The following is a 25287-nucleotide window of genomic DNA, read 5'->3' on the forward strand; positions in this document are numbered from 1 at the left end:
AGTTTTGCAACTTGTAAATTTTAGCTGGCAGAATTTGAAGTTGTGTCTTTGTTTCCTGGGAATTTAATTTGCTGTGTACCACGACGTGACGACGCTCTGTCTTATGTACCTCAAAGTAGCTACCTGAGGCTAACATAACGGCTTAAGAGTATTGTCCCCGTTTTTCCTCCCGATCGTGGGAGACGTATTGGGTGTGATTGTTTATATCGCGAGCCCAGTAACAGCTTGGCTGCCGTGTACCCCTGTGCTGGGACGCCAGACGTGTACCGCGCCCGCTCGCTCACAACGTGGCGCCATTGTCCTTGTGAATTTGAGCTGTCTGTGGTTCAGGAGAGACCTAGCTGCCAGGCCGCAAAGCCTGCCCGTTAGCTGCCCAGTTATTGAACCTGCCTCGAGGCTGACCGCCTCTTGTAGGCCCAAAGGCTATTAGACGAGTGTATTGTGGCCCACCGGCCGCAACAGAGTTGTGCTCCGCTCGTTAGCCAAAGAGCTAACCGTCCGTCACCCCTGGCTGCCGGAGCTAGTTGTCGAAGCCGCCGTTAGCTTGCTAAGATGACCGCTGTTGCAAGCGTCAGCTTGCTCCACTGGTAAGGATTAAAGACGGTTGCTAGCTACATGTGCTATCTCACTAACTCTATTGAATTACGTGACAAACTATATGCTAAGCATACACGACTTTGATTTTAATCCTGTGTCGAGCCTCCCTCTCCCCCGAGTGGCTTTTAGCTACCATGGGACTCGCTAGATAATAATAATTATCTACGCCGATTAAACAAATTCGCGGGCTAATTGACTGCTTGTGTTTAATTACTATAATAATAACCAATTGCATTCTAGCCTCCTATGACGTATAGCGTAGCTATGCGCTAGCTTTTTACATTAATAGGCCCGCGGTTTAGGAAAAGCAACGCAAGGTTTACACCTGTGTTAGCTCATTTGTAAGGAGCATTAGCTTGCTTGCACAAACAATATACACTTTTGGTTAAGCATATTAAAATAATTATTTGCACTATTGTGAGTTACTTTCCTCTAGCTTTCTCTTACTACTGCTTGTCTAGCTCTAGTCTACCCTCCTTTTAATATTTTGTTGCTTTCTGGTTTGTTTATTTTGTCTGGCTTTCTGCCATTCTATTGTTTTCATTTTTCCCTTTTTGTTTCATAGTTAATTAAGAAGGTTGTGAGTTCCAAGTGATATACTAGAAAAATTCCCACGGAAATTTTGAATGCTGACTCTTGCAAGGTGGAAAGACGCATGTATGTAGTACTTTTAGCATTAGTAGTAGTAGTAGGACTTTTAGTAGTAGCGAGGGGAGTGGTGAGAATCCTGGGCATACCTAATCAATTGGCCAAGATGGCCGCCGACCCGGGTGGGCGAGGGGGAGAGAGTCCTTGGCGTACCTAATTAATTGGCCAAGATGGCCGCCGCCCTGGGTGAGCGGAGTGGCGAGAATCCTGGGCGTACCTAATCGTTTGGCCAAGATGGCCGCCGACCCGGGTGGGCGAGGAGGAGAGGGTCCTTGGCATACCTAAATAATTGGCCAAGATGGCCGCCGCCCTGGGCGAGCGGAGTGGCGAGAATCCTGGGCGTACCTAATCAATTGGCCAAGATGGCCGCCGACCCGGGTGGGCGAGGAGGGGGGAGGCCATGGCGTACCTAACTAATTGGCCAAGATGGCCGCCGCCCTGTGTGAGCGGAGTGGCGAGAATCCTGGGCGTACCTAATCAATTGGCAAAGATGGCCGCCGACCCGGGTGGGCGAGGGGCGTACCTAATTAACTCTTTGACTGCCAAAAACGTTAAATAACGTTTAGTAAAATCCTACGGAGGAGCAGGAGCGCCAAAGACTTGGCCAGCTGTGCTGAAAGTATCAAGCAGACCTAGTTAGTATAATGACTATTTTTGGCCCCTAGATGGCAGCGATGACTCTCTTTGGACAAGATCGGGTAGGCGTCAGTAGTAGAAGACGTGAGGCGGAGCTAGAGTGTTGAGGGGAGAATGGCTGAGAAAGAGAAAATGGCGACCGGCGGCAAGCAGCTCACGCTTGATAGTTTTTTTCAAAGAAGAGAAGCACCATCATCATCATCGTCGTCATCAATGTGCTAAAGAGCACATTGATGACGACGATGATGATGATGGTGACTCCGAGGTTGACGCTGAAGTTGGAAGCGTTGACGCGGCGGCTATGATCACGTCATAAAGCCTCACCGGCTAGCGATGCTAACGCCGGAAAACGTGGAGCACAACCGAGTACTTCAGCTCAGGCGGACGTTCAATCGGAAGACGAAGAGTGCCCCGAGTCCAATGGATATTCATCGGAGGAGTGGGTACAGTCTGATCACGGAGAAGACACTGGTTATGGACTACGATGCCACCATGAATGGAGCGGATAAGATGGATCAGAAAATCTCTTACCACCCGGTATAGGAACTGAAGGACATGAGGAAGCCAGACGTAACACCACCGTAATGTCACCGTATCATGATCCTGAGAGTAGACTTGATGGCAACATGGCCAAACACACACTGCTGTATATACTTGCTATTCCTTGCTATATATATAAAAGAAAAACTGTATTTGAAACATCCACACAATTGTAAATAGTACCACGGTTGCACACATTTGTAAATAGTTTGCCAAATTGTTTTGTCAAATTGTTACACTGTTGAATGTAAATAAACGTATTTTGCGATCAAAAAACACTTTTTCATTGTTTGTGGTAGTGTTTTACAGAACTAAAGCACTGTTTAGGTGTTTGTGGCATCATTCATGGACAAAAAGAAGTGTACAATTCACTAGAGTGCATGAAATAACATCGTTTCACAAAAAGCTCTTTTTTTCCGCTTTTTGTTTCAAAACAGAGAATTTCGGTGAAAGTAACCATTTTCTATTGTTGATTACTGAAGAACGGAATAAGGTAGAAACAAACTTTTTTTTCTGATGAAAGATGAGAGTCCAATCTTTCATTTGGTAGTATGCATGTTTTCATAGTCAAACCACAACATTTTCTGTGGACCTTGAAAGATCAGTCAAAATGCTTAAATCGGCTGGCACTGGGGACAACCCGTTTCTGAAAACGTCTGGCAGTCAAAGAGTTAAGCAATAGGAGAGAAAAAACATTTATCCAAAAATGTAAGTAGCATCTTCATGAAAACATCCTGAAACACCACCATTTGGGACATATGACAGTAAAGACAGTAAAGGCATAAAAAGCTTGAAAAATATTACTTAACTCATTTGCTCCTTGAAAGATCAGTCAAAATGCTTAAATCGGCTGGCACCCACGGCATCCCTTTTCTGAAAACGTCTGGCATTCAAAGTGTTAATTGGCCAAGATGGCCGCCGCCCTGGGCGAGCAGAGTGGCAAGAATCCTGGGCGTACCTAATCAATTGGCCAAAATGGCCGCCGCCCTGGGCGAGCAGAGTGGCGAGAATCCTGGGTGTACCTAATTAATTGGCCAAGATGGCCGCCGCCCTGGGTGAGCGGAGTGGCGAGAGTCCTGGGCGTACCTAATCAATTTGCAAGATGGCCGCCGACCTGGGTGGGCGAGGGGGAGAGAGTCCTTGGCGTACCTAATTAATTGGCCAAGATGGCCGCCATCCTAGGCGAGCAGAGCTGCGAGAATCCTGGGCGTACCTAATCAATTGGCCAAAATGGCCGCCGCCCTGGGCGAGCGGAGTGGCGCGAATCCTTGGCGTACCTAATCAATTGGCCAAGATGGCCGCCGCCCTGGGTGGGCGGAGGGGAGAGAATCCTTGGTCTACCTAATTAATTGGCCAAAATGGCCGCCGCCCTGGGCAAGCAGAGTGGTGAGAATCCTGGGCGTACCTAATCAATTGGCCAGGATGGCTGCCACCCTGGGCGAGTGGAGTGGCGAGAATCCTGGGCGTACCTAATCAATTGGCCAAAATGGCCGCCGCCCTGGGCGAGCGGAGTGGCGAGAATCCTGGGTGTACCTAATCAATTGGCCAAGATGGCCGCCCGTACATAGGCCAAGCCTTGAGTACACCAAAAAAAGGGGGTGAGTTGAGCTCAACAGTAAGAGAGATGATTGGCTGAGGCAGTTGCTATGCAGACTTGAGAGAACAGGCAGTATAGCTAAAAAAACTATTTAAATAGCAGTCCATTCCATTGCCTTTAACTCTTTCACTGCCAGACGTTTTCAGAAACGGGTTGTCGCCAGTGCCAGCCGATTTAAGCATTTTGACTGATCTTTCAAGGTCCACAGAAAATGTTGTGTTTTGACTATGGAAACACACATACTACCAAATGAAAGATTGGACTCTCATCTTTCATCAGAAAAAAAGAGTTTGTTTCTTCCTTATTCCGTTCTTCAGTAATCAACAATAGAAAATGGTTACTTTCACCGAAATTCTCTGTTTTGAAACAAAAAACGGAGAAAAAGGACTTTTTGTGAAACGATGTTATTTCATGCACTCCAGTGAATTGTAAACTTCTTTTTGTCCATGAATGATGCCACAAACACCTAAATAGTGCTTTACTTCTGTAAAACGCTTTCACCAACAATGAAAAAGTATTTTTTGATTGCAAAATACGTTTATTTCCATTCAACAGTGTAACAATTTGACAAAAAAATTTCGCAAACTATTTACAAATGTGTGCAACTGTGGTACTAACAATTATGTGGATGTTTCAAATACAGTTTTTCTTTTTATAACGCTCTCCTGCGTGCAAGGAGACGCCGCTGGACTCGCACAAGTTTACTTTCACTTTGTCCGTTTCACGTGCAAACGTTACACGTTACACTTTCCTTTTTTTCCGGGGAATAAGTAGCAGACTGTACACACTCCTCCGATGAATATGCATTGGACCCGGGGCACTCTTCGTCGTCCGATCGAACGTCCGCCTGTGCGTGCTCGATTGTGCTCCGCGTTTATGACGGCGTCATAGCCGCTGCATCAGCGGTTCCAATTTCGCCATCAAGCTCAGATTCACCTTCATCATCATCGATGATGATCATCGTCGTCATCAATGTGCTCTTTTAGCGTGGTCGATCCCTTTCGTCTTGTAAGTGTAGAGAGCTGCTTTCCAAACGGGCACCACTTCCTCCTCAGCCATCTAGCTTCCCCCCCCCACGTCTTCTACTGCCGCGTCAATGATTTCTATCCACGGAGTCATCATCATCATCATCATCATGGATGATGATCATCGTTGTCATCAATGTGCTCTTTTAGGTTTGGTCGATGCTTTTGTCTTTGAAATAAAACGGCTCGGCCGTGAACTCCTCGCAAACGGTCGCCATTTTTTTTCCCCTTTGTTTTCCATTCTGATCTCCTGCTCGACGCTCTAGCTACGCCTCTACTGACGCCCACCCGATCTTGTCAAAAGAGAGTCATCGCTGCCCTCTAGGGGTCAAAAATAGTCCTTAGGCACAACAGACCGGCTGGAAACTTTCACCAGACATGCGGAAGGGTTCCCTCTACCCGTTTCAAAAAAAAAAAAAAATCATTGGATGACGTCTTTAGACGTCATTGGCAGTGCTCCGTAGGTTTTTACTTGACGTCTATAAACGTCAATGGCAGTGAAAGAGTTAAAAAAAAAAAATAATGTTGTGTATGTTTTGTTTTTTAAAATGTATTTTTTATTTTTTATTTAAATGAGCTGAACAGTTTAAAATTCAAACGATTGAAATCGGTCAAGAAATGTGGAAGTTAACCATAATCAACATAAACTAAAAGTATCTTACTGTCCCTTTAAGAAACATGCACATTCACGCACACACATTGGAACTTTAACATGGACACATCACGCACACACATTCAAGACAAATGAATGAGCGACGCACACCTCGAACAAAAGCCTCTCACGACTTAACGGTTCAAGATGCAGATTCCAGAAATGGCTCGTTAGAACGGCAAGGGTTTGGGGAACGCGAGCATGTTCTCATTTTTTTAATGACCAAATGAGAGCAGGTTGAAAACTTATGATTTATCAAAAATGAAGAGATAAAGGCACCAAAATTAACATGGAAAAGATAGGCGAGCAAGTCCGACTTCTCCTCGCTTAAAGTGAAAAAAAAGGTACTAAATGACACCTTAGCCAAATAAAAGTGGATTTGTCTAAAAGCAGACCCTTGTCACTACAAAATGTGAGAATTTGATGTCTAGTGAGCAAAGATTGTGGCCATGGTGACGAGTTGAAGTGAAACTTTTGGAAATAGATTTTTTGGTTCCCGCCACTCTGAGGCTAATTGCTTCACTCTGGCACACGCAATACACACCAATGTTAATAGGCTATTTGTCTCCCGTTTGCTCACTGTCTTTGAACCTGCACAGAGGGGAGAGCTTACATTCCTTAAAAAAAATTGAGAAAAATTGCTACAAAATGAGCTAAAATTCATATCGGTCGGTCGTATGCGCGCGCAGTGTGTCTTGGAAAAAGGTGCTTGATCTGATCACTTTCGGTTTCCCATTCATTCCTATGGGACTTTTTTGGGGAGTTTTTTTGGGAATAGCGTCGCCATGGTAACACGGAATTCTTAGAAAAATAATGCCGCAGCGAGTCAGATCGAGCAGGATCGTTTGATACCTCATTTGTCCCGGTGCGGTCTACGGTACGGGCCGCATTTTTGCGGAAAAATCTGTGGAATAATAAAGAAACGCAACAATAAACCCATTTTCTAGGGTAGGACAGTAATATGTGCCTGCTTGCGCCGCTCAGCAGTCCCATAATTAGGGATTTAGCCTTAATATTTTTGTACCGTTTTACAGTTTTAGTCCATAAGAGACATTCGCATACTGTGCAGACTGACACTCCAGCTAGTTAATTTGACTAAGACTATTGATCCATTTTAATTTTATTTACCCTTCCTGTTTTTGTTTATTTAATTTAATTTTAATTCTAACTTTTTACCTTGGCTTTTAAGTGAGTGAGTGAATCAAATTGAATTTAGATTGGCAGACAATGATGCAAACGAATATGCATCCAACGATGACTCTCCTCAAAAGACTGGTGAGTTAACACGAGCTCTCACATCTGCCAAAGACACAAATCGAGAGAAAGAAAGACTGCTGAGAACCGCTGCTGACAAAATTCATAAGCTGAAATAAGAGGTGAGTGATCTGACTGACCGACCGACAAGAGACCAACTTCGACAAGCCGAAGCAAATTACTTGCGGGTTAGTTCGCTCCAAGCTCAGTCATCCAACGATGTGAAGTGCCTCCAAGTACAGGTACAAACCCTTAGAGAGGAACGCAATTTTTAAGTAGACCGCTCGTACGACCTACGAACAAAATTAGCATTTACTGAAGCCGCGGTTACCCGCCTCCGACAATGCCAGCAGGACTATGAGGCAGCGTTAGCTCAGATTAAACATAAGTTACAGTACGCGTAGCAGTTAAATAATGTTGCCAGAGGAGCACCCCTTTTGGGAGCGCCACCTGCAGGCAGACCCCCTGATACCAGAGCCACAGCACCACAGCTGAAACTGCAGCCTGAGTCCGAACCGAAACCAGGGGGGTCCCACAACACAGCTGAAAGACATTGACTACTATCTCCAGAGGTTGCCCATGAGAACCGTGGAAGATAAGTTGTACTTGATAAAAATGACTTTAGGTCGTGGCACGTGAATTTGATGGCTCTCTTGAGTTGACGGGCATGTTCATCAAACAGAGAAAAACGGAGCCCCCTCAGGCTTTCTATAGTCATCTTTGCGATGCCTATTTTGGGACTCGTAATGAGTCCAACATGGAGGAGGAACTGAGTATTAAAACATTGTTTGTTCGGAACCTACCAAACCTCAATCACTACCTAGGATTGGCTTTGTGTCCCCAGACACTGGATAGCTCACAGCTGCGCGAGTTAGCCGCTAGGGGCTATGCAAAATTTAAAGTTTCAACCCCTAAGGTTACAGACGCCAACGTCTATCAATTGGACATGGGTCCCCCGTCGGAGCTCAAGGGAGCCTTCTCCGATGCTCCAAAGGAAGCCGAATCCAGATTAAAAAGGTCGAATCAAAACGGTCGCAACCAAACGGCGAACCAGTCCCGCGGCCCGGATAACCGGAGGCCGCACTCCAAAACTGACAGCCCGCGTGACGAGCGACCGGATGGAGAATTGCAAACTGACTACCGCCGTCATTCCAGATCCACTAAAGGTAAGCCTAATTCGCGCTACAATCCAAAACATGATGCGCGACGGCAACCGAATCTCGCCGCGAGTCCCGCAACCGCTAAGACGACTCCGAGACTACAGCGTAGTTACCGACAGGATACTCAAAGCACTCCGGAAATTGTCAAAAGACCAGTCTGTGCGACGAGCCGATGGCCGGCCACCCACTGACATACACCCACCAACAGAGGTCACGAGCGGGTCCGCCAGAAGCTGAAACTCATAAGTCGCATTCTGACTCAACGGTACTGGTACTTCGGGTTGACTCCAATACGGCTACCGAGGTGTGCAAATCGCGATCTACTGACTATGTACAACCAACTATGTACAACCAACAGCTTTTAGGCAAACTCACCACCAGGGGGACAGCTCGTATATTCTACCTGAGTGTCACCCTGAAATGAGCTCTGACCTACAAAGCCCTCGCAGATCCTGCAGCAGACATCATGGTGATGTCGACCATAGTGTTTGAGCAACTCCGTGCCGTGTTGCTAGCTAACGACCGACTGCTCCCCCTACAGCGTTGGTCACTTACCGTTCGCGCCATTTCACCTACTAACACACAACTGGAGACTGTTGCAATGGTGCATTGGTCCGTTGGCCCCATGGAATTCATCCATCCAGTCTAAGTCGGACTTATTGAGTCGGTACCCCTTCTTATGGCTCTGCCGACAACACTCCCGGGCCATGACCGGTCTCGGCTGAACACTGTGACTCGGGCGCAGCCACCACACATGGAAGCAGGTGCCCCCACAGGGAACTGGGACCCGACACCTTCCAAGGCAGGGCCACTCACGTCTCCTTCGAAGAACCAGCTGCGAAGCTGCGACATCTTCCTGCGTGACCTTGATCCGCCTCCGGCCGACGCAGGGTACGCCCCTCGCATCATCGGAGGTGTCCAGGTGCAAACTACACCCGTCTTTGACGCTGTTCTCACCTTGTGGGCTGACAAATCAGCCATCTCTACAGCTTTTGCTGACGACTTACAGGATCATGACCCAAACACATCTTTCGTCTCCAAGTCTTGCCGGTTTCCGTTGAACATGGAACCCCTTCTTTCCATTTCTGCAGTGGGCGCGTGTGCTTTAAACCTTCAGTGGACTCAGCGCTCACTGACCCACTACTTCCTGGGTGTCCCAGATGCGCTCCACACCCTTTTGGTGGGTGCAGACTTGCTTGTCCGCCTTGCCATCCAGGTAGACACCATCAACAATGTACTGTGGTCCCTCACCAACTCGGAACCTCTTGCGTGTGTCCCCAGCCTTCCAAGCAGGAAGTCTGGACAAACCATCCGTTCCGACTTCCACAACGTTACTCTAAGTGGTTGGACACATTCCACCTGACTTGTTCTTGACCGAAGACGCTGACGGCGGAAGACTCACTAGGCCATCTCAAATTGTCACAGTTAACCCTGCCCTTCCCACATCGTTCAAGTGGACCCCAAGGATCAATACAAGTTAGCACTCACCTTACGTAACCAACAATACACCTTTATCGGTTGTCTATTCGGCTATGCTAACCTGTCGGCCTAAATCAACATCTTCCTCAACAAGGCGTGCCCCGCCGCCGCCGCCAGCAGTAACCTCAGTTATGTAGACGACATAATGATGTGGAGCTCCTCTTTGGATAATCACTTGGTGGAAGTCAACCACGTTCTTGGACAGCTGTCTTCCGCAGGCGCCAAACTGTCCCTCCCGAAAGGTCAGTGGTGCCGCACAAAGGTCAACTATGTGGGGATCTTGGTTGGGCCGAACGGGATTCACAATCCAGCCATATTCAAGGCCTTCTTGACATCAAAACCCCCACCAATGTTTCGAAACTTCGCAGCTTCCTGGGCGTGTGCAACTTTCCGCGCCAGTTCATCGAATACTTTGCTGACATAGCACACCCTCTTACTAACCTGCTGAAGAAAGACACACCCTTCTGTTGGGGTGTCGAAAAAAACAACGCGATGAACACACTAAAACAAAAGCTGGGCTCCGCCCCCTGTCTCGCATACCCCGATAGCAACAGGGATTTTTCTTGGAAGCAGGATTCTCCCACTATTGTGTGAGCTTGGGTCTAGACCAAATGTACGACCTGGACAAACGTGTCGTGGTGTATGCCAGTAAAACGCTGAAGGGCCCCGACTTGAAATACTCCGACTGAGAAAAAGCCCTGCTTTCCACAGTATGGGCAATCAAACATTTCTCTAACTACATTGGATGCCAAAAAGTAACTATTGACACAAACTATCATCCGGTTACCTTTTTCCCTCGTATTTGAGACAGCGTTACCGCTGGGTACCGATCTAGCGATTTGCCAAAACTGCATCGACCTCCTCGACTCCGCCGATAGACGTCGCCGTTACACCAATGCCAGAATTCACGCGGCACCGCTATTTTGAGGAACATGTCTGCAAGGACATGCCTACAGCTTGTGTGGATGGCTGCTCTTACCACCACCAAACCCATCTGCAGGCTGGGGTGGGCATCGCTTGGGTCAGCGACGCACCGTGAAAACCACAACAATTCCAATTGGGCCCCCACTTTTCTCAATATGCAAAAACCGCTGGCATCCTGATTACACTCAAATTGGCAATTGAACACGGTGTCACGGTGCTGGTTATTTGCACTCAAACTATGACCGCCTCGCCTTCACCTGTCATCTACCGGCGTGGCATCGAAATGGTTTCCTCACGTCAGTGAAGAAACCCGTTAAACACCATGACTTCATTGAGACGTGTGACCACGTGGTTTCCTCCAATGATATACACGTCAGCTGGAAAAAAATCAGGGTACACTCAAAAGTTCCAGGACCTTATAAACACTTAAACAACCTGACGGACACGTTTGCCAAGCAAGGGGCCCTGAACGGGACTCATTGGACATTCAATAACTCTTGGCAAACACCCCAACCCACCCTGGAGTTCCACAGTCTCACGCGTTGCCACGCTGCGTCCGCCGTTGTTTCTTGCGACACTCCCGCACGGACCACTTCGGGACCCGTAACGTGCATACCGCCTCCGACTTGGCCGCCCAGCAAGCCGGCGACCCCGCGCTGTTTACAATCAGTCGACACCTTCCTGAACCCGTCGCCAACCCCGTATGTGATGACAGCGACTTGAAATACTTGCTCTCCGTGTTGCAATGGCTGTGTCTGGTTAAAGGCTTTCTGTTTTGTGACTGTGGGTGGTGGTTCCACGGAGCCAAAGGGGGGTCTTGCTAACATATACCTACGACGCACATTATGCAGGCCACTGCGGATTCAAAGCCACCGTCATTGCGCTACAACAAATGGCGTACTGGCCCCGCATGCATAACGACGTGGCACTACATTAAAGGATGCCTGGTTTGATGCCAGTTTTGGCCAGCAAACCTGAGTCACCGAGCACTACTCCAACATGAAGGAGTCACCTTACTATGGTCTGATCTCCAAATTGATTGGGTGAGACTCCTGGTCAGATCACTGAGAGGGAATAAATACTTTGTTTGCGCGTTCACCAAGTGGGTAGAATGTCTGCCTGCTCCAAACAACACCGCGCACACCACCGCATGCCTGCTGATGAATCACGTGTTCTCCCATTTCAGGTTGCCCTCACGGGTCAACTCAGACAGGGGAACCCACTTCACAGCTTAGATAATGCAACAACTTTGTCAAAGGCTTGGAATCAAGGCCCGGTTGCACATTAGCCATCACCCGCAGTCCTCAGGACAGGTCGAGTGGACTAACTGCACCGTGGTGAATTTGCTGACTTCCAACCATCAGGACTGGGATATCCGACTCCTGCTGATACTCATGACAATTCGAGGCACCGCACAAACCCACTGGGGTGTCCCCTTTTGAAATGATGACCGGATGGCGAATGGCGCTTTCCCTGTACCAGCTGGGAGAAACTAACCTAGCTAAGGCGGATACAGCCTGCCAGTACGTGGAGGACCTGCAAAACCACCTGCGGGCCACGTTCGCGTTTGTCCAACGACGACTTAAAGAAAGCGTAGAAGGTCAGAAAACCTAGTACGACAGAAAAGCATCGCAAACGGAGTGTCAAATCGGTGATCGAGTGTGGTACTATTTGTTCGCGCAACCGAATGCTAGTACAACGCGAGCCCAGAGGGGCGTCACCTGAAAATTTCTTCCCCGTTGGGCCGGACCCTCCGAAAACCACATTAAGATGAACAAAGGACATTAGGGGAATCAGCTGAGGTGGGTCCACCGAAATCAAATCAAAGGTCACTGCGGTTTTGAACGCCCAGACTCGCAACCAAACGACGCTCAAGACCGGCGCGCACGCAAAACTGACAAAGGGGGGACACAGGCGGACAGGATACAGCGGCCTAAGCGAGACCCTCAACTGACACCTCGACACCGTCAACGGACCCAACTGACTGTGATGAGTAAAAACACCAAGGTGTGCGTAAGGGCGACCCCCGCTGCACCCATTGGACAAAAGATGAACTTGATGTACCCCTAGTTAACACCACAACAAGCAAAGTTAATTTGTATGCTTTGTTGGCTACTAGGAAATGATGCTGATGACAATCCTGATGTTTGGTATGACCACAACAGTGAATCAAGAAGGAGTAGTTGAACCCGGAACTGCCGAACCGCCTGGTGTGATTGCTAGCGAATAATGACTAGAAGTTAACATACTATGGTTTACAGTCTATTTGGCTACCGATGCTTGGTGGAACACTTAAGGGTATGACCCTAACCCGTAACACCGATAGCGCTCTGTGGAATTAGACTAGATAAATGATTGGCAACTGTAATTCAAGGATTATGTACACTTAAAGTGTTATAATACTTCTGAATGAAATGCTGCGTGAAATCAGTTCTTTAGTTTCTGAGCTAGGTATGAAAAGCTCCCCCGTAATTAGTGCCTTTTAAAAGTCGGTTGGAATACTCTTTCCAAAACTTTATTTAGTCTGGCTAGCCCAATCTAAGCCTTACGCCTGCCTTTCACTAGCCTCGATGTACCGCCAATAATGCTCTGAATTTTTTCTCTTCTTCCCTTTTCCTCCTTTCTGGGGTATTCTCGGGTAGTGTATGACTTTTGGGATAAGCTAGTTACTCATTAGCATTAGCTTAGCATCTAGCAACTACTGTGTTGCGCTAACTAACCTAAGATATATATTTTTCCTTTTCCTATAATAGAGCACCCCCAGGTGAGGAGATTCTCCTCGACCTCCATGTGCCTAAGACAACCTCTTTGTCTTTCTAAGAGAATTATGGCCCGCCGTACAGTGCCGGGTTTTGGGGGTTTAAGAAGGCGAAAAAGCCTTTTCCCTGTTTTCTCACTTTTTCTTCAATTACTCTTTCTGGGTTTTCGTTTCCCTAGTTACGCATGATTAGATACGAGCCTTATAGCCTGAGGATACATTTTACTTATTGTTTGGTAGTTTCGCGTCTCGTTTACGTCTGTCTCAGGCCTCAGTAGCTAATACAGTACCTAGTGAGACACCAGTTAACTGAATACACATAGACGTACACTGACAACACACAGACATACACTGCATTCACATAGCCCTGCAGATGGTAGGGTAAAGTTGCACCAGTGGTATGTGTTTCTTGTTGCAGAGGAGTGTGACTGGGACTACTGCCGTCTGACTGTGGCATGGACCCTTGCCACGGATCATCTGGACCCGTCAACCTGGACACCCTGAAGATTCATCCCTCTTGACGAAGGGGGGTCTGTAACGAATATTGCCTGTCGCCCTCAATTCTTTTTGTTTGTTGCCTTTTTAAACATTTCCCCCTGGGGAATGTGTGTCCTTAACCCTGTGTTTTCTCAAACTAACCAGAGACAGTTCAAAAAGGAAAAACTCTTTGAATTTCCCTCCAGGAGGGACTGGATTTCGCTTTTACAAACCACAGGAAACACCTCAGCGCCTACCGAGACCTAAAAGCCTGTTTAGGAAGCAAACTAGCGATTTAACTGCTTATCAGTCCCCAGACCAATTTTATGGTCTGGTCTATATACAGGTATCAGCCATATGTTTTTGGAAACAATGCCACTTGAAAGTTATACGGTACAACAGTGCCCTCCAGCGGCCACTATCTGTATTATCCTCAAGAATCCTGCCGGTCGTAATTAATCTGAAGTCTACATAATTCAGGACATAAATGGACTCTGTGTAGTTGACTGACATCAAGTGACTTCTGTTGTTTATCTTTGTACACAACCTGTTTGTCTATCTCAAATGAATGATGTGTGTAACTTCTGCAGCCATTTAAGTTTGGCTAATTAGTAAGCTTAGCGGCTTCAATAACTTTATGATCGCGGTAATGTTTGAAATGTGTTCAGAATGATAAATGAAGCATCTGGCTTGTCAAATCTGATAAAAAAATTATCAAATGCTATCCCAAAAGCTTGGTCTCAGTCGACCAAGTCTTCTTCAAGTGCACGGAAGAGGCGGGACTACTGCTTGACCTCTTGTTTAAAAGTGGCTTTTAAAAGCGTGAAGGAACTTCCTCTCTTCTTTGCTCTTCTCCCTCTTCGCCTCTTACCCCATGAACTTCTCCTGACCATCACGAGAGACGTGGTCGCCGAACACGCTGAGAGCAACCACGTGGCTTCCTCCTTCCCCAGATTTGAGCCACGGCGCGCGCCTTAGTGCACGCATCACGCAAGGACTCGCACCCACATTGCGCGTCCCAAAACGCGCGTGTCTGTTCCTGCCGAGAGCAAACCCACCTAAGGCTCTCTGAATCACGCAGCGCCCCGCCGACCCGGTTCCACAACGGCTGTTAAGCACAGAGCCGCTGCGCGCCGGCTACCCATTTCTGCTTCAGCCGTGCGCCCGAGACGACCCGCAGCACCCACATCACACATCACCACCAACCGGGACTTAAGCCAGCCAAGGACCTGCCGCGGCCTCCACGCCGCACGCACACCTCGCCACCAACCGGAGACCTCAGTTGGGCCGCCCATTACCATCAGCCAGACTTCAGTGCAGCATTCCAGCTGCGTGTGCGCCGACTGCCCAGATCCCCTCCAACGGAGTTTTTTTCAACAGAAGATCGACGCTCACCGAGTCCCTTTCTCTCCCGTGCACCTGAACCAGTCCGTAAGTGCGCCTTCATTGCAATCTGACCATATACCACTGGCGCAATGCTTGATTCAAATATAAAAGGATTGACAGGTCAAAACGCTTCCATCTCTATTCCCCATCTACCTTTTCCATTACCTTTTTTGGTCTTAGTTAGTTAGGTTGCATGTTTTCTATTCATCTTTGATTTGCATTTTTATTCCGTTTCATTAATAGGTTAGGCTGTGACTCATATATGTGTGTGTTTACTAAATACATTTGTTGTCTAGAAATTCAATTTCTGACGGATCAATTTGTGTTTTCTGAGTGGATTAGTAATTATCTTATTAAAGCAAATAACTCCATGATTAACTAAAGTAGCAACTTCAGATTATGAATACTTCATAATAGGATTTTTAACGTTTATTTTGCTCCTACAAACAAGCAAAGTCAACGTGGTGCCCCCAGAGGTTGCTGAGGAAATTACAACTCCCCTTAGTACCGTCTAAATTTCTCGTTACGGCAACCCATATAATCGCTACACATGAAAATAAATAATGAATTGATCAGTTTGTCAGGGCCCCCGCTTCCTCCCCATGAGCCCTGCCCTTTTGTTCCCTTTTTGTGTGTATGTGTGCGTGAAAGAATGGTTCTCCCGCTCACATCAGTCCACTAATTAAAAGACTCGCAAGTGACTCTGTTTGCCTCCCATGTCCGCACTCGGGATTTCATGCCACACCTTCAAACCCTAACACAGTTAAAAGCTAAACTATAAGTCTTGAGTCCTTTAAAAAAATATATGTGCGTCCAATATCTAATAAATAATAATAATAATAATAATAATAATAATAATAATAATAATAATAATAGAAATACATTTTAAAAAAGTGTGTTTTGAGTTGTGATTTAAATTGTGTGAAAGAGTCCTAAGTTTCTGTGTTGTGGCGGTAGTGAGTTCCAGAGTTGGGGAGCACAGCGACAGGGTGACAGGTGAATGGAGGAAGATGACCAAAGGGTGCGGGAAGGAGTGTGTACTTGCAGAAGATCGGATAGTTACGGGGGATGAGGTTATGGATGGCCTTGAATACTAACAGAAGGATTTTTGTCAGAAGATGGAGTTTGGTGGAGGACCCAAATGCAGGGAGCAAAAACCGCCAGGCAAGGATGCAGTTAAAAAGGGGATTTAATGAAGAAAAAGGAAAACAAGGTACTTGGGGAAAATAACAAAATCAACAATATCCAAAAACAAGTCAAAGCAACAAACCAAACAGGAACACTGCGACGCAAGGAAACGATGACGACAGGACATGGCATGGGTGTGACAGCCACAATGACTCAACAGAGACTGAACAAAACCAGGGAACTAAATACAAGCCAACTGACGAGACAACGAGAGACACCTGGACAAGACACAAGTGGCTGGGGGCATGGATTGGTTGACACCAGGGACCGGGATGACAAGCACAGGAGGACATGATAAAACGTGACAAGACATTGACAAAGGGAGACACACTAGGAAAACATGACCAATAAAACAAACCAAAACACAGACCATGACAATTTTGAATTGGATGCGAAACTAGACCGGGAGCCTGTGGAGCTGATGGAGGACAGGGGTGATGTGTTGGGTAGCGGGAGTTTGATTTATGATGCGGGCAGCTGAATTCTGGACCTACTGGAGTTTATAGATGTATTTGTGAGGGAGGCCGAAAAGGAGAGAATTACAGTAATCATGACGGGAGGTAACAAAACTGTGGACCAGGATGGCGGCAGTGTGTTGGGTCAGGGAGGGGCGAAGACTGTTGATATTACGTAAATGGAAGTATGGAGACTGGGTAATGTTGCTGAGGGATTGGAAGGAAAGTGTACTGTCAAGGATGACTCCCAGACATTTGACTTGGGTGGAGGGTGAAACAGTGGTCTTGTCAATGGTGAGGGAAAAGCTAGTTTTTTTTTGCGAGAGTGGTCTTGGTGCCGATGAGAAAAAATTCTGTTTTGCTACGGTTAAGTTGCAAGAAGTTTAAAGTAAACCAAGTGTTTATTTCAGAGATGCAGTTAATGAGAGAGGTGGGTGGTAGGGTGGATGAGGGTTTGGTGGAAAGGTATAGTTGGGTGTCATCAGCATAACAATGGAATGGGGTATATGCCACGGTGGAGGCGGGACTTCCGACTTCCTGGTTTTCACACATCAGCTTTGTTTCCATTTCCTGTTTGCGACGTGTGGGCCGTGTCGTGTCCCAGTTTTTGCACTTCTGCCTTTGTGCCCCTCTGTTGCGTGCTCCCGTCGGCGGGTGCGAGTGTGTCCGTCGTCTCAGGTGTCCGAAGCATTTAAGAGAGTTGAGAGGCCCCGGTCGGGGGTGCGCAGGGGTGGGGGTGCGAGTGTTGGAACGCGGCCATCAGTCGCCGGAAACGACGCTGATGTGTGAAACTCGGAAGTCTTAATCAAATCAAAACTTTTATCTATGTAGCACCTTTCATACATTAAAATGCAACTCAAGGTGCTGAACAATTAAAACATGCATAGGGCAATAAAAAGATCCCCCCCCAACATCCCTATGATCACACACACAAACCACAACATGGCAGGGCACAGAAAAACCCTGTGAGGAAAGACACCCAGGAGGAGCTCATCCACACTGAGAGGGATGACTACCAACCACCACAAAGAGCAATGTCATCCCAGAGATCCCCGACCCAGATTGACCGCGGCTCGTCCCACATAAATTGAAGCGCGCCACAGCCACCCGTGGCCAAGGGGCCCCCAGGATGTCCGCCCACCCGCAGGTGAAGACCAGCCATCCCTCCCAGTGCCGAGGCTCCCCCATGAGGAAACACTGGAGCTAAAAACTTAGTAACAACCAAAAAAAACAGTTAAACGCTAAAAGAAAACTGTTAAACACTCGAAGAAAACGGAATAAAAGGCAAAAACCAAGCTAAAGACAATATAATTAAAAATAAAGAAATCATTGGGGTAAAAAACCAACAACAAAAAACATTTCAATGCCAAACTAAAAAGGTGTGTCTTGAGCCTCCTCTTAAAAACATCAATAGTTTCTGCGGACCTGATGCCCTCCGGCATGCTATTCAATAGGTGAGGACCATAGTAGCTGGTGTAGCCTCACCATGTGTTTATGGTCCTCACCCTAAGAACAGTTAAGTTCAAGTTCTTCACACATTTTGAGGGTTTAAAATCTTGTAGTTTCGGTAAAAGTTTCTCTCTCTGACCTTCAGGACCGATGACTAAAATCTGTTTTGTCCTGGTTGAGCTGCAGGAAATTTCGTCGCTTCCATGGCGTTCCTAAAGGGACGATCAAAACTCTTGAATGCATCTGGTGAATGACGAGAGCACAGCGTGGGGGAGGGTTGCTCTCCTCATTGCATGTTGTTTCTTTAGGAACATTACGAGGCTTAACTTGCTTTCTTGATAGGCGTTTCACATTGCTCGACAGAGAGCCTGCTGCCATTCTACGTCACTACGCACTGAATGCGTTGCGACATAAATAACAATGGCGGCGTACGTCCAAATAAAGTTTCTACAAAATATATTAAACTGGAAATGATTTTTGAAAAATGAATCTAAAAGTTATGTTAGGAACAACCAAATAAATAATATAGAGCAAACTTGTCATGACAGTCAGAGTTCCTTTTAACAAGTCGTAGGGAGTGGGTCAAGTTGCACTCTCACTTTGCTTATCAAATGCACCTTAACAAAGAAATTTAAATAGGAACACATATTTAAACACAAACACAATAAAATACTGCTGGAGTTTCCCCCCCAATTTTTTTTTATTGAAAGGATTTAAATGAATGAGGCCATGAGCAGGAAGACGTTTTCCCCATCTCTGACGTCACGTGACTACACGTGAATATTGTGTCGCTCTGTTTCCCCCCAAATAGCAAGGCTCTCATTTGTTTTGTCTTGTTATGCAATTTCATAATATTATATTTCAATGATATAATTGTGCTGCTATAGCATGATTTTATTGTTTGTTAAATGTGAACAAATTGTGTAAAAATGCATGATAAAATCATTGTCTAATGGTGTAATGAAAAGGAAATATTCATGAAGGTATAAGATGATTTTTTTGTGCAATATTTATTTTGGGCAAAACATGATTTTATTATGTACACAACCTATGCTCATAGTTAAAAAATGGAAATCAGCAGATTATTTTCCTATACTTGTCTGAAAAAATATTAATATTAATAAAGGGAAAGTGATGATATAAAATGAAGGACCGACGGTCACATTTAGGTTCGCTCAAAAAATTACAGACCAACCATGACCGAGGGGTTCCCAGGGGGCTGAAAGACCAGCAAAATTTTGTAAAATGCACACCTCTGGCGATTAGTGCCCTTGTGTCAAACTGCCACACTCCTTCTCAGATCCCTGTTGTTCCTCAACACCATGCTGAGCTCAAGTCTGCTACTGCGCTACAGCATATTTTCTCTATGTCCTTGCCCTGACATGTGGAGGAACGCTCACAAGTCTCTGTCCTCTCTTGCTGTCTTCTCATCTCTGTGTGTGACCTTGCTTTCGGGTGAGTTTGTTGTTGCATGTGGTGTCAGATGAGAGAAAGGTTGAGATGAGAGTTGTTTACCATAAGCCAGATGGGGTAAGGCACCTTTCGGAGGACTTGAGGGGCATCGGAGGACACGGAAGGCACCCCGCTACACCACAGAATTGAGTACAGCCACGGCTCATTCACTGGGTAGATTGTCACACTCAAATTGTTGGCCAGATACTCCCTGGGGGAAGGAAAGTACATATCTGCAAACATGGCAAAAAATATTTTGTCATTTTGTCACTGAAGCAACTCCCTTCGCTCCCGGCTGTTTTATTGGATTTTGACAGATTTTGCAAGGCCCACAGAATATTGTGTTCTATTGCTATAAAAACATGGAACCTACCAAAGGAAAGATTAGAGTCTCTTCTTTCATCAGGAAAAAAAATGTATATTTCTATCTATTTCCATTTTGCAACAATTAGCATTATAATATAGCTAAATTTCATCATTATTCACAAATCTGTTCAGAACTGTGGGTAAATGAGCTTGTTTACAACATGGCCCTGGTGGATCTTTTATACTCTGCTGCCACATTCTGAGCGTTTTTGTAATTACTACCATTGCTTCACCTGTTCTCTTCCAAAAAAAAATAAATAAATAAAACCATAACAACTTATAAATATGTCTTTGGGACACTTAAAACATTTAAAATAGAATGTATTTGTATGTTTTGGGGAGCAAATGAGTTAAGTAATATTTTTCAAGCTTTTTATGCCTTTACTGTCTTTACTGTCATATGTCCCAAATGGTGGTGTTTCAGGATGTTTTCATGAAGATGCTACTTACATTTTTGGATAAATGTTTTTTCTCTCCTATTGCTTAACTCTTTGACTGCCAGACGTTTTCAGAAACGGGTTGTCCCCAGTGCCAGCCGATTTAAGCATTTTGACTGATCTTTCAAGGTCCACAGAAATGTTGTGTTTCGACTATGAAAACACACATACTACCAAATGAAAGATTGGACTCTCATCTTTCATCAGAAAAAAAAGTTTGTTTCTACCTTATTCCGTTCTTCAGTAATCAACGATCGATAAAATAAAACACCAGACTGCAGTGTAACCTATTCTTCTGCAGTTCATTTTTACTAGGGGTATATTGCAATATATTGTTGTGCTCTTTGTTGCAAAAAATATATCAATACTCTAATATTGTAGGCAGTATCGATATTTTATGATGGCACACGAGCGCAAACCACATAATGGATTTACCCTGTCATTCAGACATGTCAATAGAGCTGGAAACATACTCAACGTAACACGCCGCCTACACCAAAGCTAACTTAAAAAAAATAAAGCTTTACCAAATAATACATTTATGCCAATGCAATTACCTTGGTAGGATTTTACTTCGAAGTCGGCCTGCGCGGCGTTGTGACCCCCACCTTGACTTCCTTTTTCGATGTGTTGGCTTGCATATCGAATTTTTTATTTAAATTACATATTTTCTACCAACATTATCACAATGCCAACCCGAAAGTATATTAAATCGCTAATTTATGATGCTAAAGAACCGCTAGTTAATTACCTCGTCATTGTATGATACACCGCAAGTGGTTAGTTAGTGGCTACCAGCTAGCGTTAGCGTTAGTGCCTGGTTGGTACGGTGGCCCTGAAGTGCAAAAAAGGGCTAGCAGGTGAATGATTTGTGGACGCCAGGGCGAACGTGTCTGCTGGCACTTGTTCGAGCTTTCGCGAAAGCTGGCATCATTGCTAAACAGCCTCACGGCAACAAGACTGACTCCGATAATGACGAGGGGGGACCTGGCATGTTTGATAAAGAAATTGCTCAGCTGTTTAATTTGGATACAGAAGATGAAGACTTTGATGGATTTGTAGATGAAGACTGATAAAAATAATGTGAGTTCATTGTTGAATAAAGTACAACCGAACTCACTGTTTTGCTCCTGTTGTGCTGCTCCTGCATTCATGCTACCGTATGTTTTAGTATGCAAGCTAAGCTATCGTTTGTTTTAGCGAGCATGCGCCATTGATGCAGTGCGCTTTATGTATAGGCTCCAGACAATTTTTTTTGCGGAAACACTGAATAGTTATTGGAAACTTGTGCACTTGAATCCGTATAGTGCAACAAATGCATGTACAGCGCCTTGCAAAAGTATTCATACCCCTTGAGTTTTTCAACATTTTGGCACGGTACAATCACAAACATAAATATATTTAATTGAAATTTTATGTGAAAGTTAAACACAAAGTAGCACACAATCGTGAAGTGAAACAAAGTGTATATCTTATTTCTAACTTTTTTTTACAACTAAAAAACTGAAGTAGTGTGTGCAAAAGTATTCAGCCCCCCTGAATTAAAACGTTGTCAAACCCCCTTTTGCTTCAATTAAAGCGTCAAGTCTTCTAGGGACTGAATTTTTTACCCATTTCTCTTTGCAAAACAGCTCCAGCTCAACTAGGTTAGATGGATGGAAGATTGCCCTGTATTCTGCACCATTAATCTTCCCTTCTACTCGCACCATCTTCCCTGTCCCTGAAGAAGAGAAACACCCCCAGAGCATGATGCTCCCACCACCATGTTTGACAGTGGGAACGGTGTGTTGAGAGTACTTAAGACAGATGAGCAGTGTTGTTCTTACGCCAAACATAGCGTTTCTCATGTAGGCCAAAAAGGGGGACAAAACACTCCTAGCGAGAGCAGGTGACAAGACGGACAGGCCTGGCCCAACTTCTATAAAAAGATATGTGTCTGTCCCAAAGACGTGATCGATTCCTCACTATGTAGGCCTATGTGCGCTTCCCACTTATGCCCAAATCATACTCTCAAAATATTAGAACGGCAGTCAGAATATTTTTTGTACTCTATTCACGTCGCCGTTGCCTGATGGCAATGTTGAGAGGTGGCTCCTATCTATAAAATAAAAAATAATGTATCTTTTGATGGCGAGACTTCATTGACAGCCGCCTCTACCATGTTCCCCCCACTTCTCGAAGGAGAAGAACCTGAATGTAGAGCGAGCTAAATTATGGCAATAGGCCTACTTGATGACGCCATAGAGGGCATATGTGTTGCTCATTTCTTTAAATGGCAACAAATGTGCACAATGCGTGCGCACTATGAGCTCCAGCGGCAGCGCCGCAGCGGCTAGTTTTATTTTTTTTCAGCATGCACCTGTCTAACCCCGTCCCATGAGATATCCAGGGGAGAAAAAATAAATGAATCAAAAGGGAGCTATAACGTGCTGATCAGTGTATGAGTGACGTTTCGCTCCTTCTCGCTATTGGTCAATGCCGCGGAACCAAAAGGATGACAACGTTGGTATTTCACATTGCGCGACAAGACAAGCAAAAATTCTGACATGCTAGACTTTCGTTGTGATGGTTGTGAACCGTCCCAGACAACAGGCGACGAATCATTGAACGGGACACACTACACGGGTGACGCTACGTCAAGACAACTCAAAATCGTTTAGGACATGCCACGTTTGTCCACGACACTTCTGTTGGGTCAAAATCAGGTTATTTTCTTGTAGTCTGACCAAGACATTAGTCTGTATAATGCTGTTTTTTGTGCTGTTAACGGACCTCTAACACCATCGCAGAACAGCTGTATTTATACTGAGACTTGATTACACATTTTACACATTACATTTTGTCATTAGGGCAACAGGTGTTCAATTAAGACATCTTTGTTCATTAACACACCTCTGAAGATAAGAGGATACACTAAAGGAAAAGAAGGCTGAATACTTTTGCACACCCTACTTTTCACTTTTTTTGTTGTAAAACAAGTTTGAAATAATATAATAATCATAATAATATACACTTTGTTTCACATCACGATTGTGTCATGTTTGGGTTCTGTTTTTGGTTGTGTGTCTCACTCGGTCTTGTTGAGTGTAATCCTGCCCTTCCTCATGTAAACCAATCAGTGCCCTCAGCCACTTGTCTTGCCCCAAGTGTGTCTTGTTGTGTAGTTAGTGTGTGTACTTAGTCTCCTGTCTCCCCTCTGTCACGGTGGGGTTGGAGGACCCAAATGCAGGGAGGCAGGAGAACCACGGCAGGAATGCATGTAATACTGAACACAAATTATTTAACAAAAACACTAACAGGGGTACTGGGTAAAACTTTAAACAAAACCAACAAAGTTCTGAAAAGACCAAAAATCTAAGTAACACCAAAACAAGAGTGATGACATCGACAATGATCCAACCCAGACAGAGGGGAGACAGGACACTAAACACACACACAACGACACAACAAGACACACAACGACACAACAAGACACACCTGGGGCAAGACAAGTGTCTGAGGGCACTGATTGGTTGACACGAGGAAGGGCAGGATTACACTCAACAAGACCAAGGGAGACACAACCAAAAACATAACCCAAACATGACAGATTGTGTGATACTTTGTATTTAACTTTTTTATGAATGTATGTCTTTAGCGTGCATTTCAATGAGCAAATGTTGGTTGCTCATTGATGATTGCTTTTACTAGGAATGCCTACATTTGTTTTATTATCCTACTTTTGACCTCTTTTTTGCTTAAATTAGCTTTTCCTTCCGGCTTTACTGTAGAAATGGCTCTTACTGTATATCTTTGTGGCTGGCTTTGCTGTAATGAAGGGTCAGGCTTGTAATGCCCCTCTGCCTTATCTCTGCCACTGACAGCTTCTCATTTGTGGTCTCCTGAAACCCTCGAACCTTCTCCCTGTCAGTGCCGTAGGTCCATGTCACCTGGCACAAACACGTGAGACACAAAGAGCCTAGTTAGAATGAATACATTGTTATTTAGAGTCAATCTCATGTTGTTCAAGCCAAAGTCAGGCCAAGTCTCTTGGATACCGAACTATACTACTATTTATAGGTATGTTAGTGGTAGTGTAGTGAAAAGTTTACAGCATTTGATATATTATTTACTGCATAAAAAATATATTGTACACTATATAACTGTAAAAAAAAAAATAAATAAATAAATACTAAAATAACAGAATTTTTATGTTTATTTTATTCGATTTTTCCTATATTTTTTAAATGTCATTTAATTTTCGAAAATAGACTGTTATCTGTGATGCTGAATGTAAAATAACATGAAATCACTGTAACTGCGAAAACACACAATAAGGCTTAAAAAATACATATGTTTAAAATATGTTCACAAACAGGCTCAAAATCACGCAGGCAGCAGCCTGCACATACGTTTTGAAATCAGTAAATAAAAAACTTACATAGCATCTTAATATAACTGTCACATTCTCAATTAACTGTGATTTCAATGTTTTTTGCATAGGCCATTACATTATATATAGCACTGACTGCCTGTCTTTTTTTTTATATTAAGGGTACCACCAATTTACAATAATTTAAAGGAGATCTGAAATGAAAATTCAAATTTTTTGAGGTTTTTGATCATAATATGCATTCCCCCATCCTGACTAACGACCCATATTTCCCTTGTCTTTGGCAGTGTGTGTCAGCACAGCTCAAACAGCACTCTCAAACGGGCTGTTTCAGCAGATCGGTTTTATACGTCACTAACCCTGCCTTTTTCGGTTTTATATGTAACTAGCTCAGCGCAAACTCCACCCTCACAATTTTGAACCCCTCCCCCCACC

General features: G+C 45.0%; 1 protein-coding gene across 4 annotated transcripts in view; it reads right to left on the bottom strand.

Annotated features, from left to right (window-relative positions):
• Nucleotides 1–25287, bottom strand: part of gdpd5a (glycerophosphodiester phosphodiesterase domain containing 5a) — a 105198-nt gene that overhangs the window by 18143 nt on the left and 61768 nt on the right. For all 4 annotated transcript variants that reach the window (XM_077547497.1, XM_077547499.1, XM_077547498.1 and 1 more), the window contains 2 exons: nt 24264–24409; nt 19741–19888 (listed from right to left, as the gene is read on the bottom strand). In XM_077547497.1, the coding sequence (XP_077403623.1) occupies nt 19741–19888; nt 24264–24409 (294 nt within the window). The remainder of the gene's footprint in view (nt 1–19740; nt 19889–24263; nt 24410–25287) is intronic.

Source organism: Vanacampus margaritifer, chromosome 16 (assembly GCF_051991255.1).
Source record: "Vanacampus margaritifer isolate UIUO_Vmar chromosome 16, RoL_Vmar_1.0, whole genome shotgun sequence".
Classification (NCBI taxonomy): Eukaryota; Metazoa; Chordata; class Actinopteri; order Syngnathiformes; family Syngnathidae; genus Vanacampus; species Vanacampus margaritifer.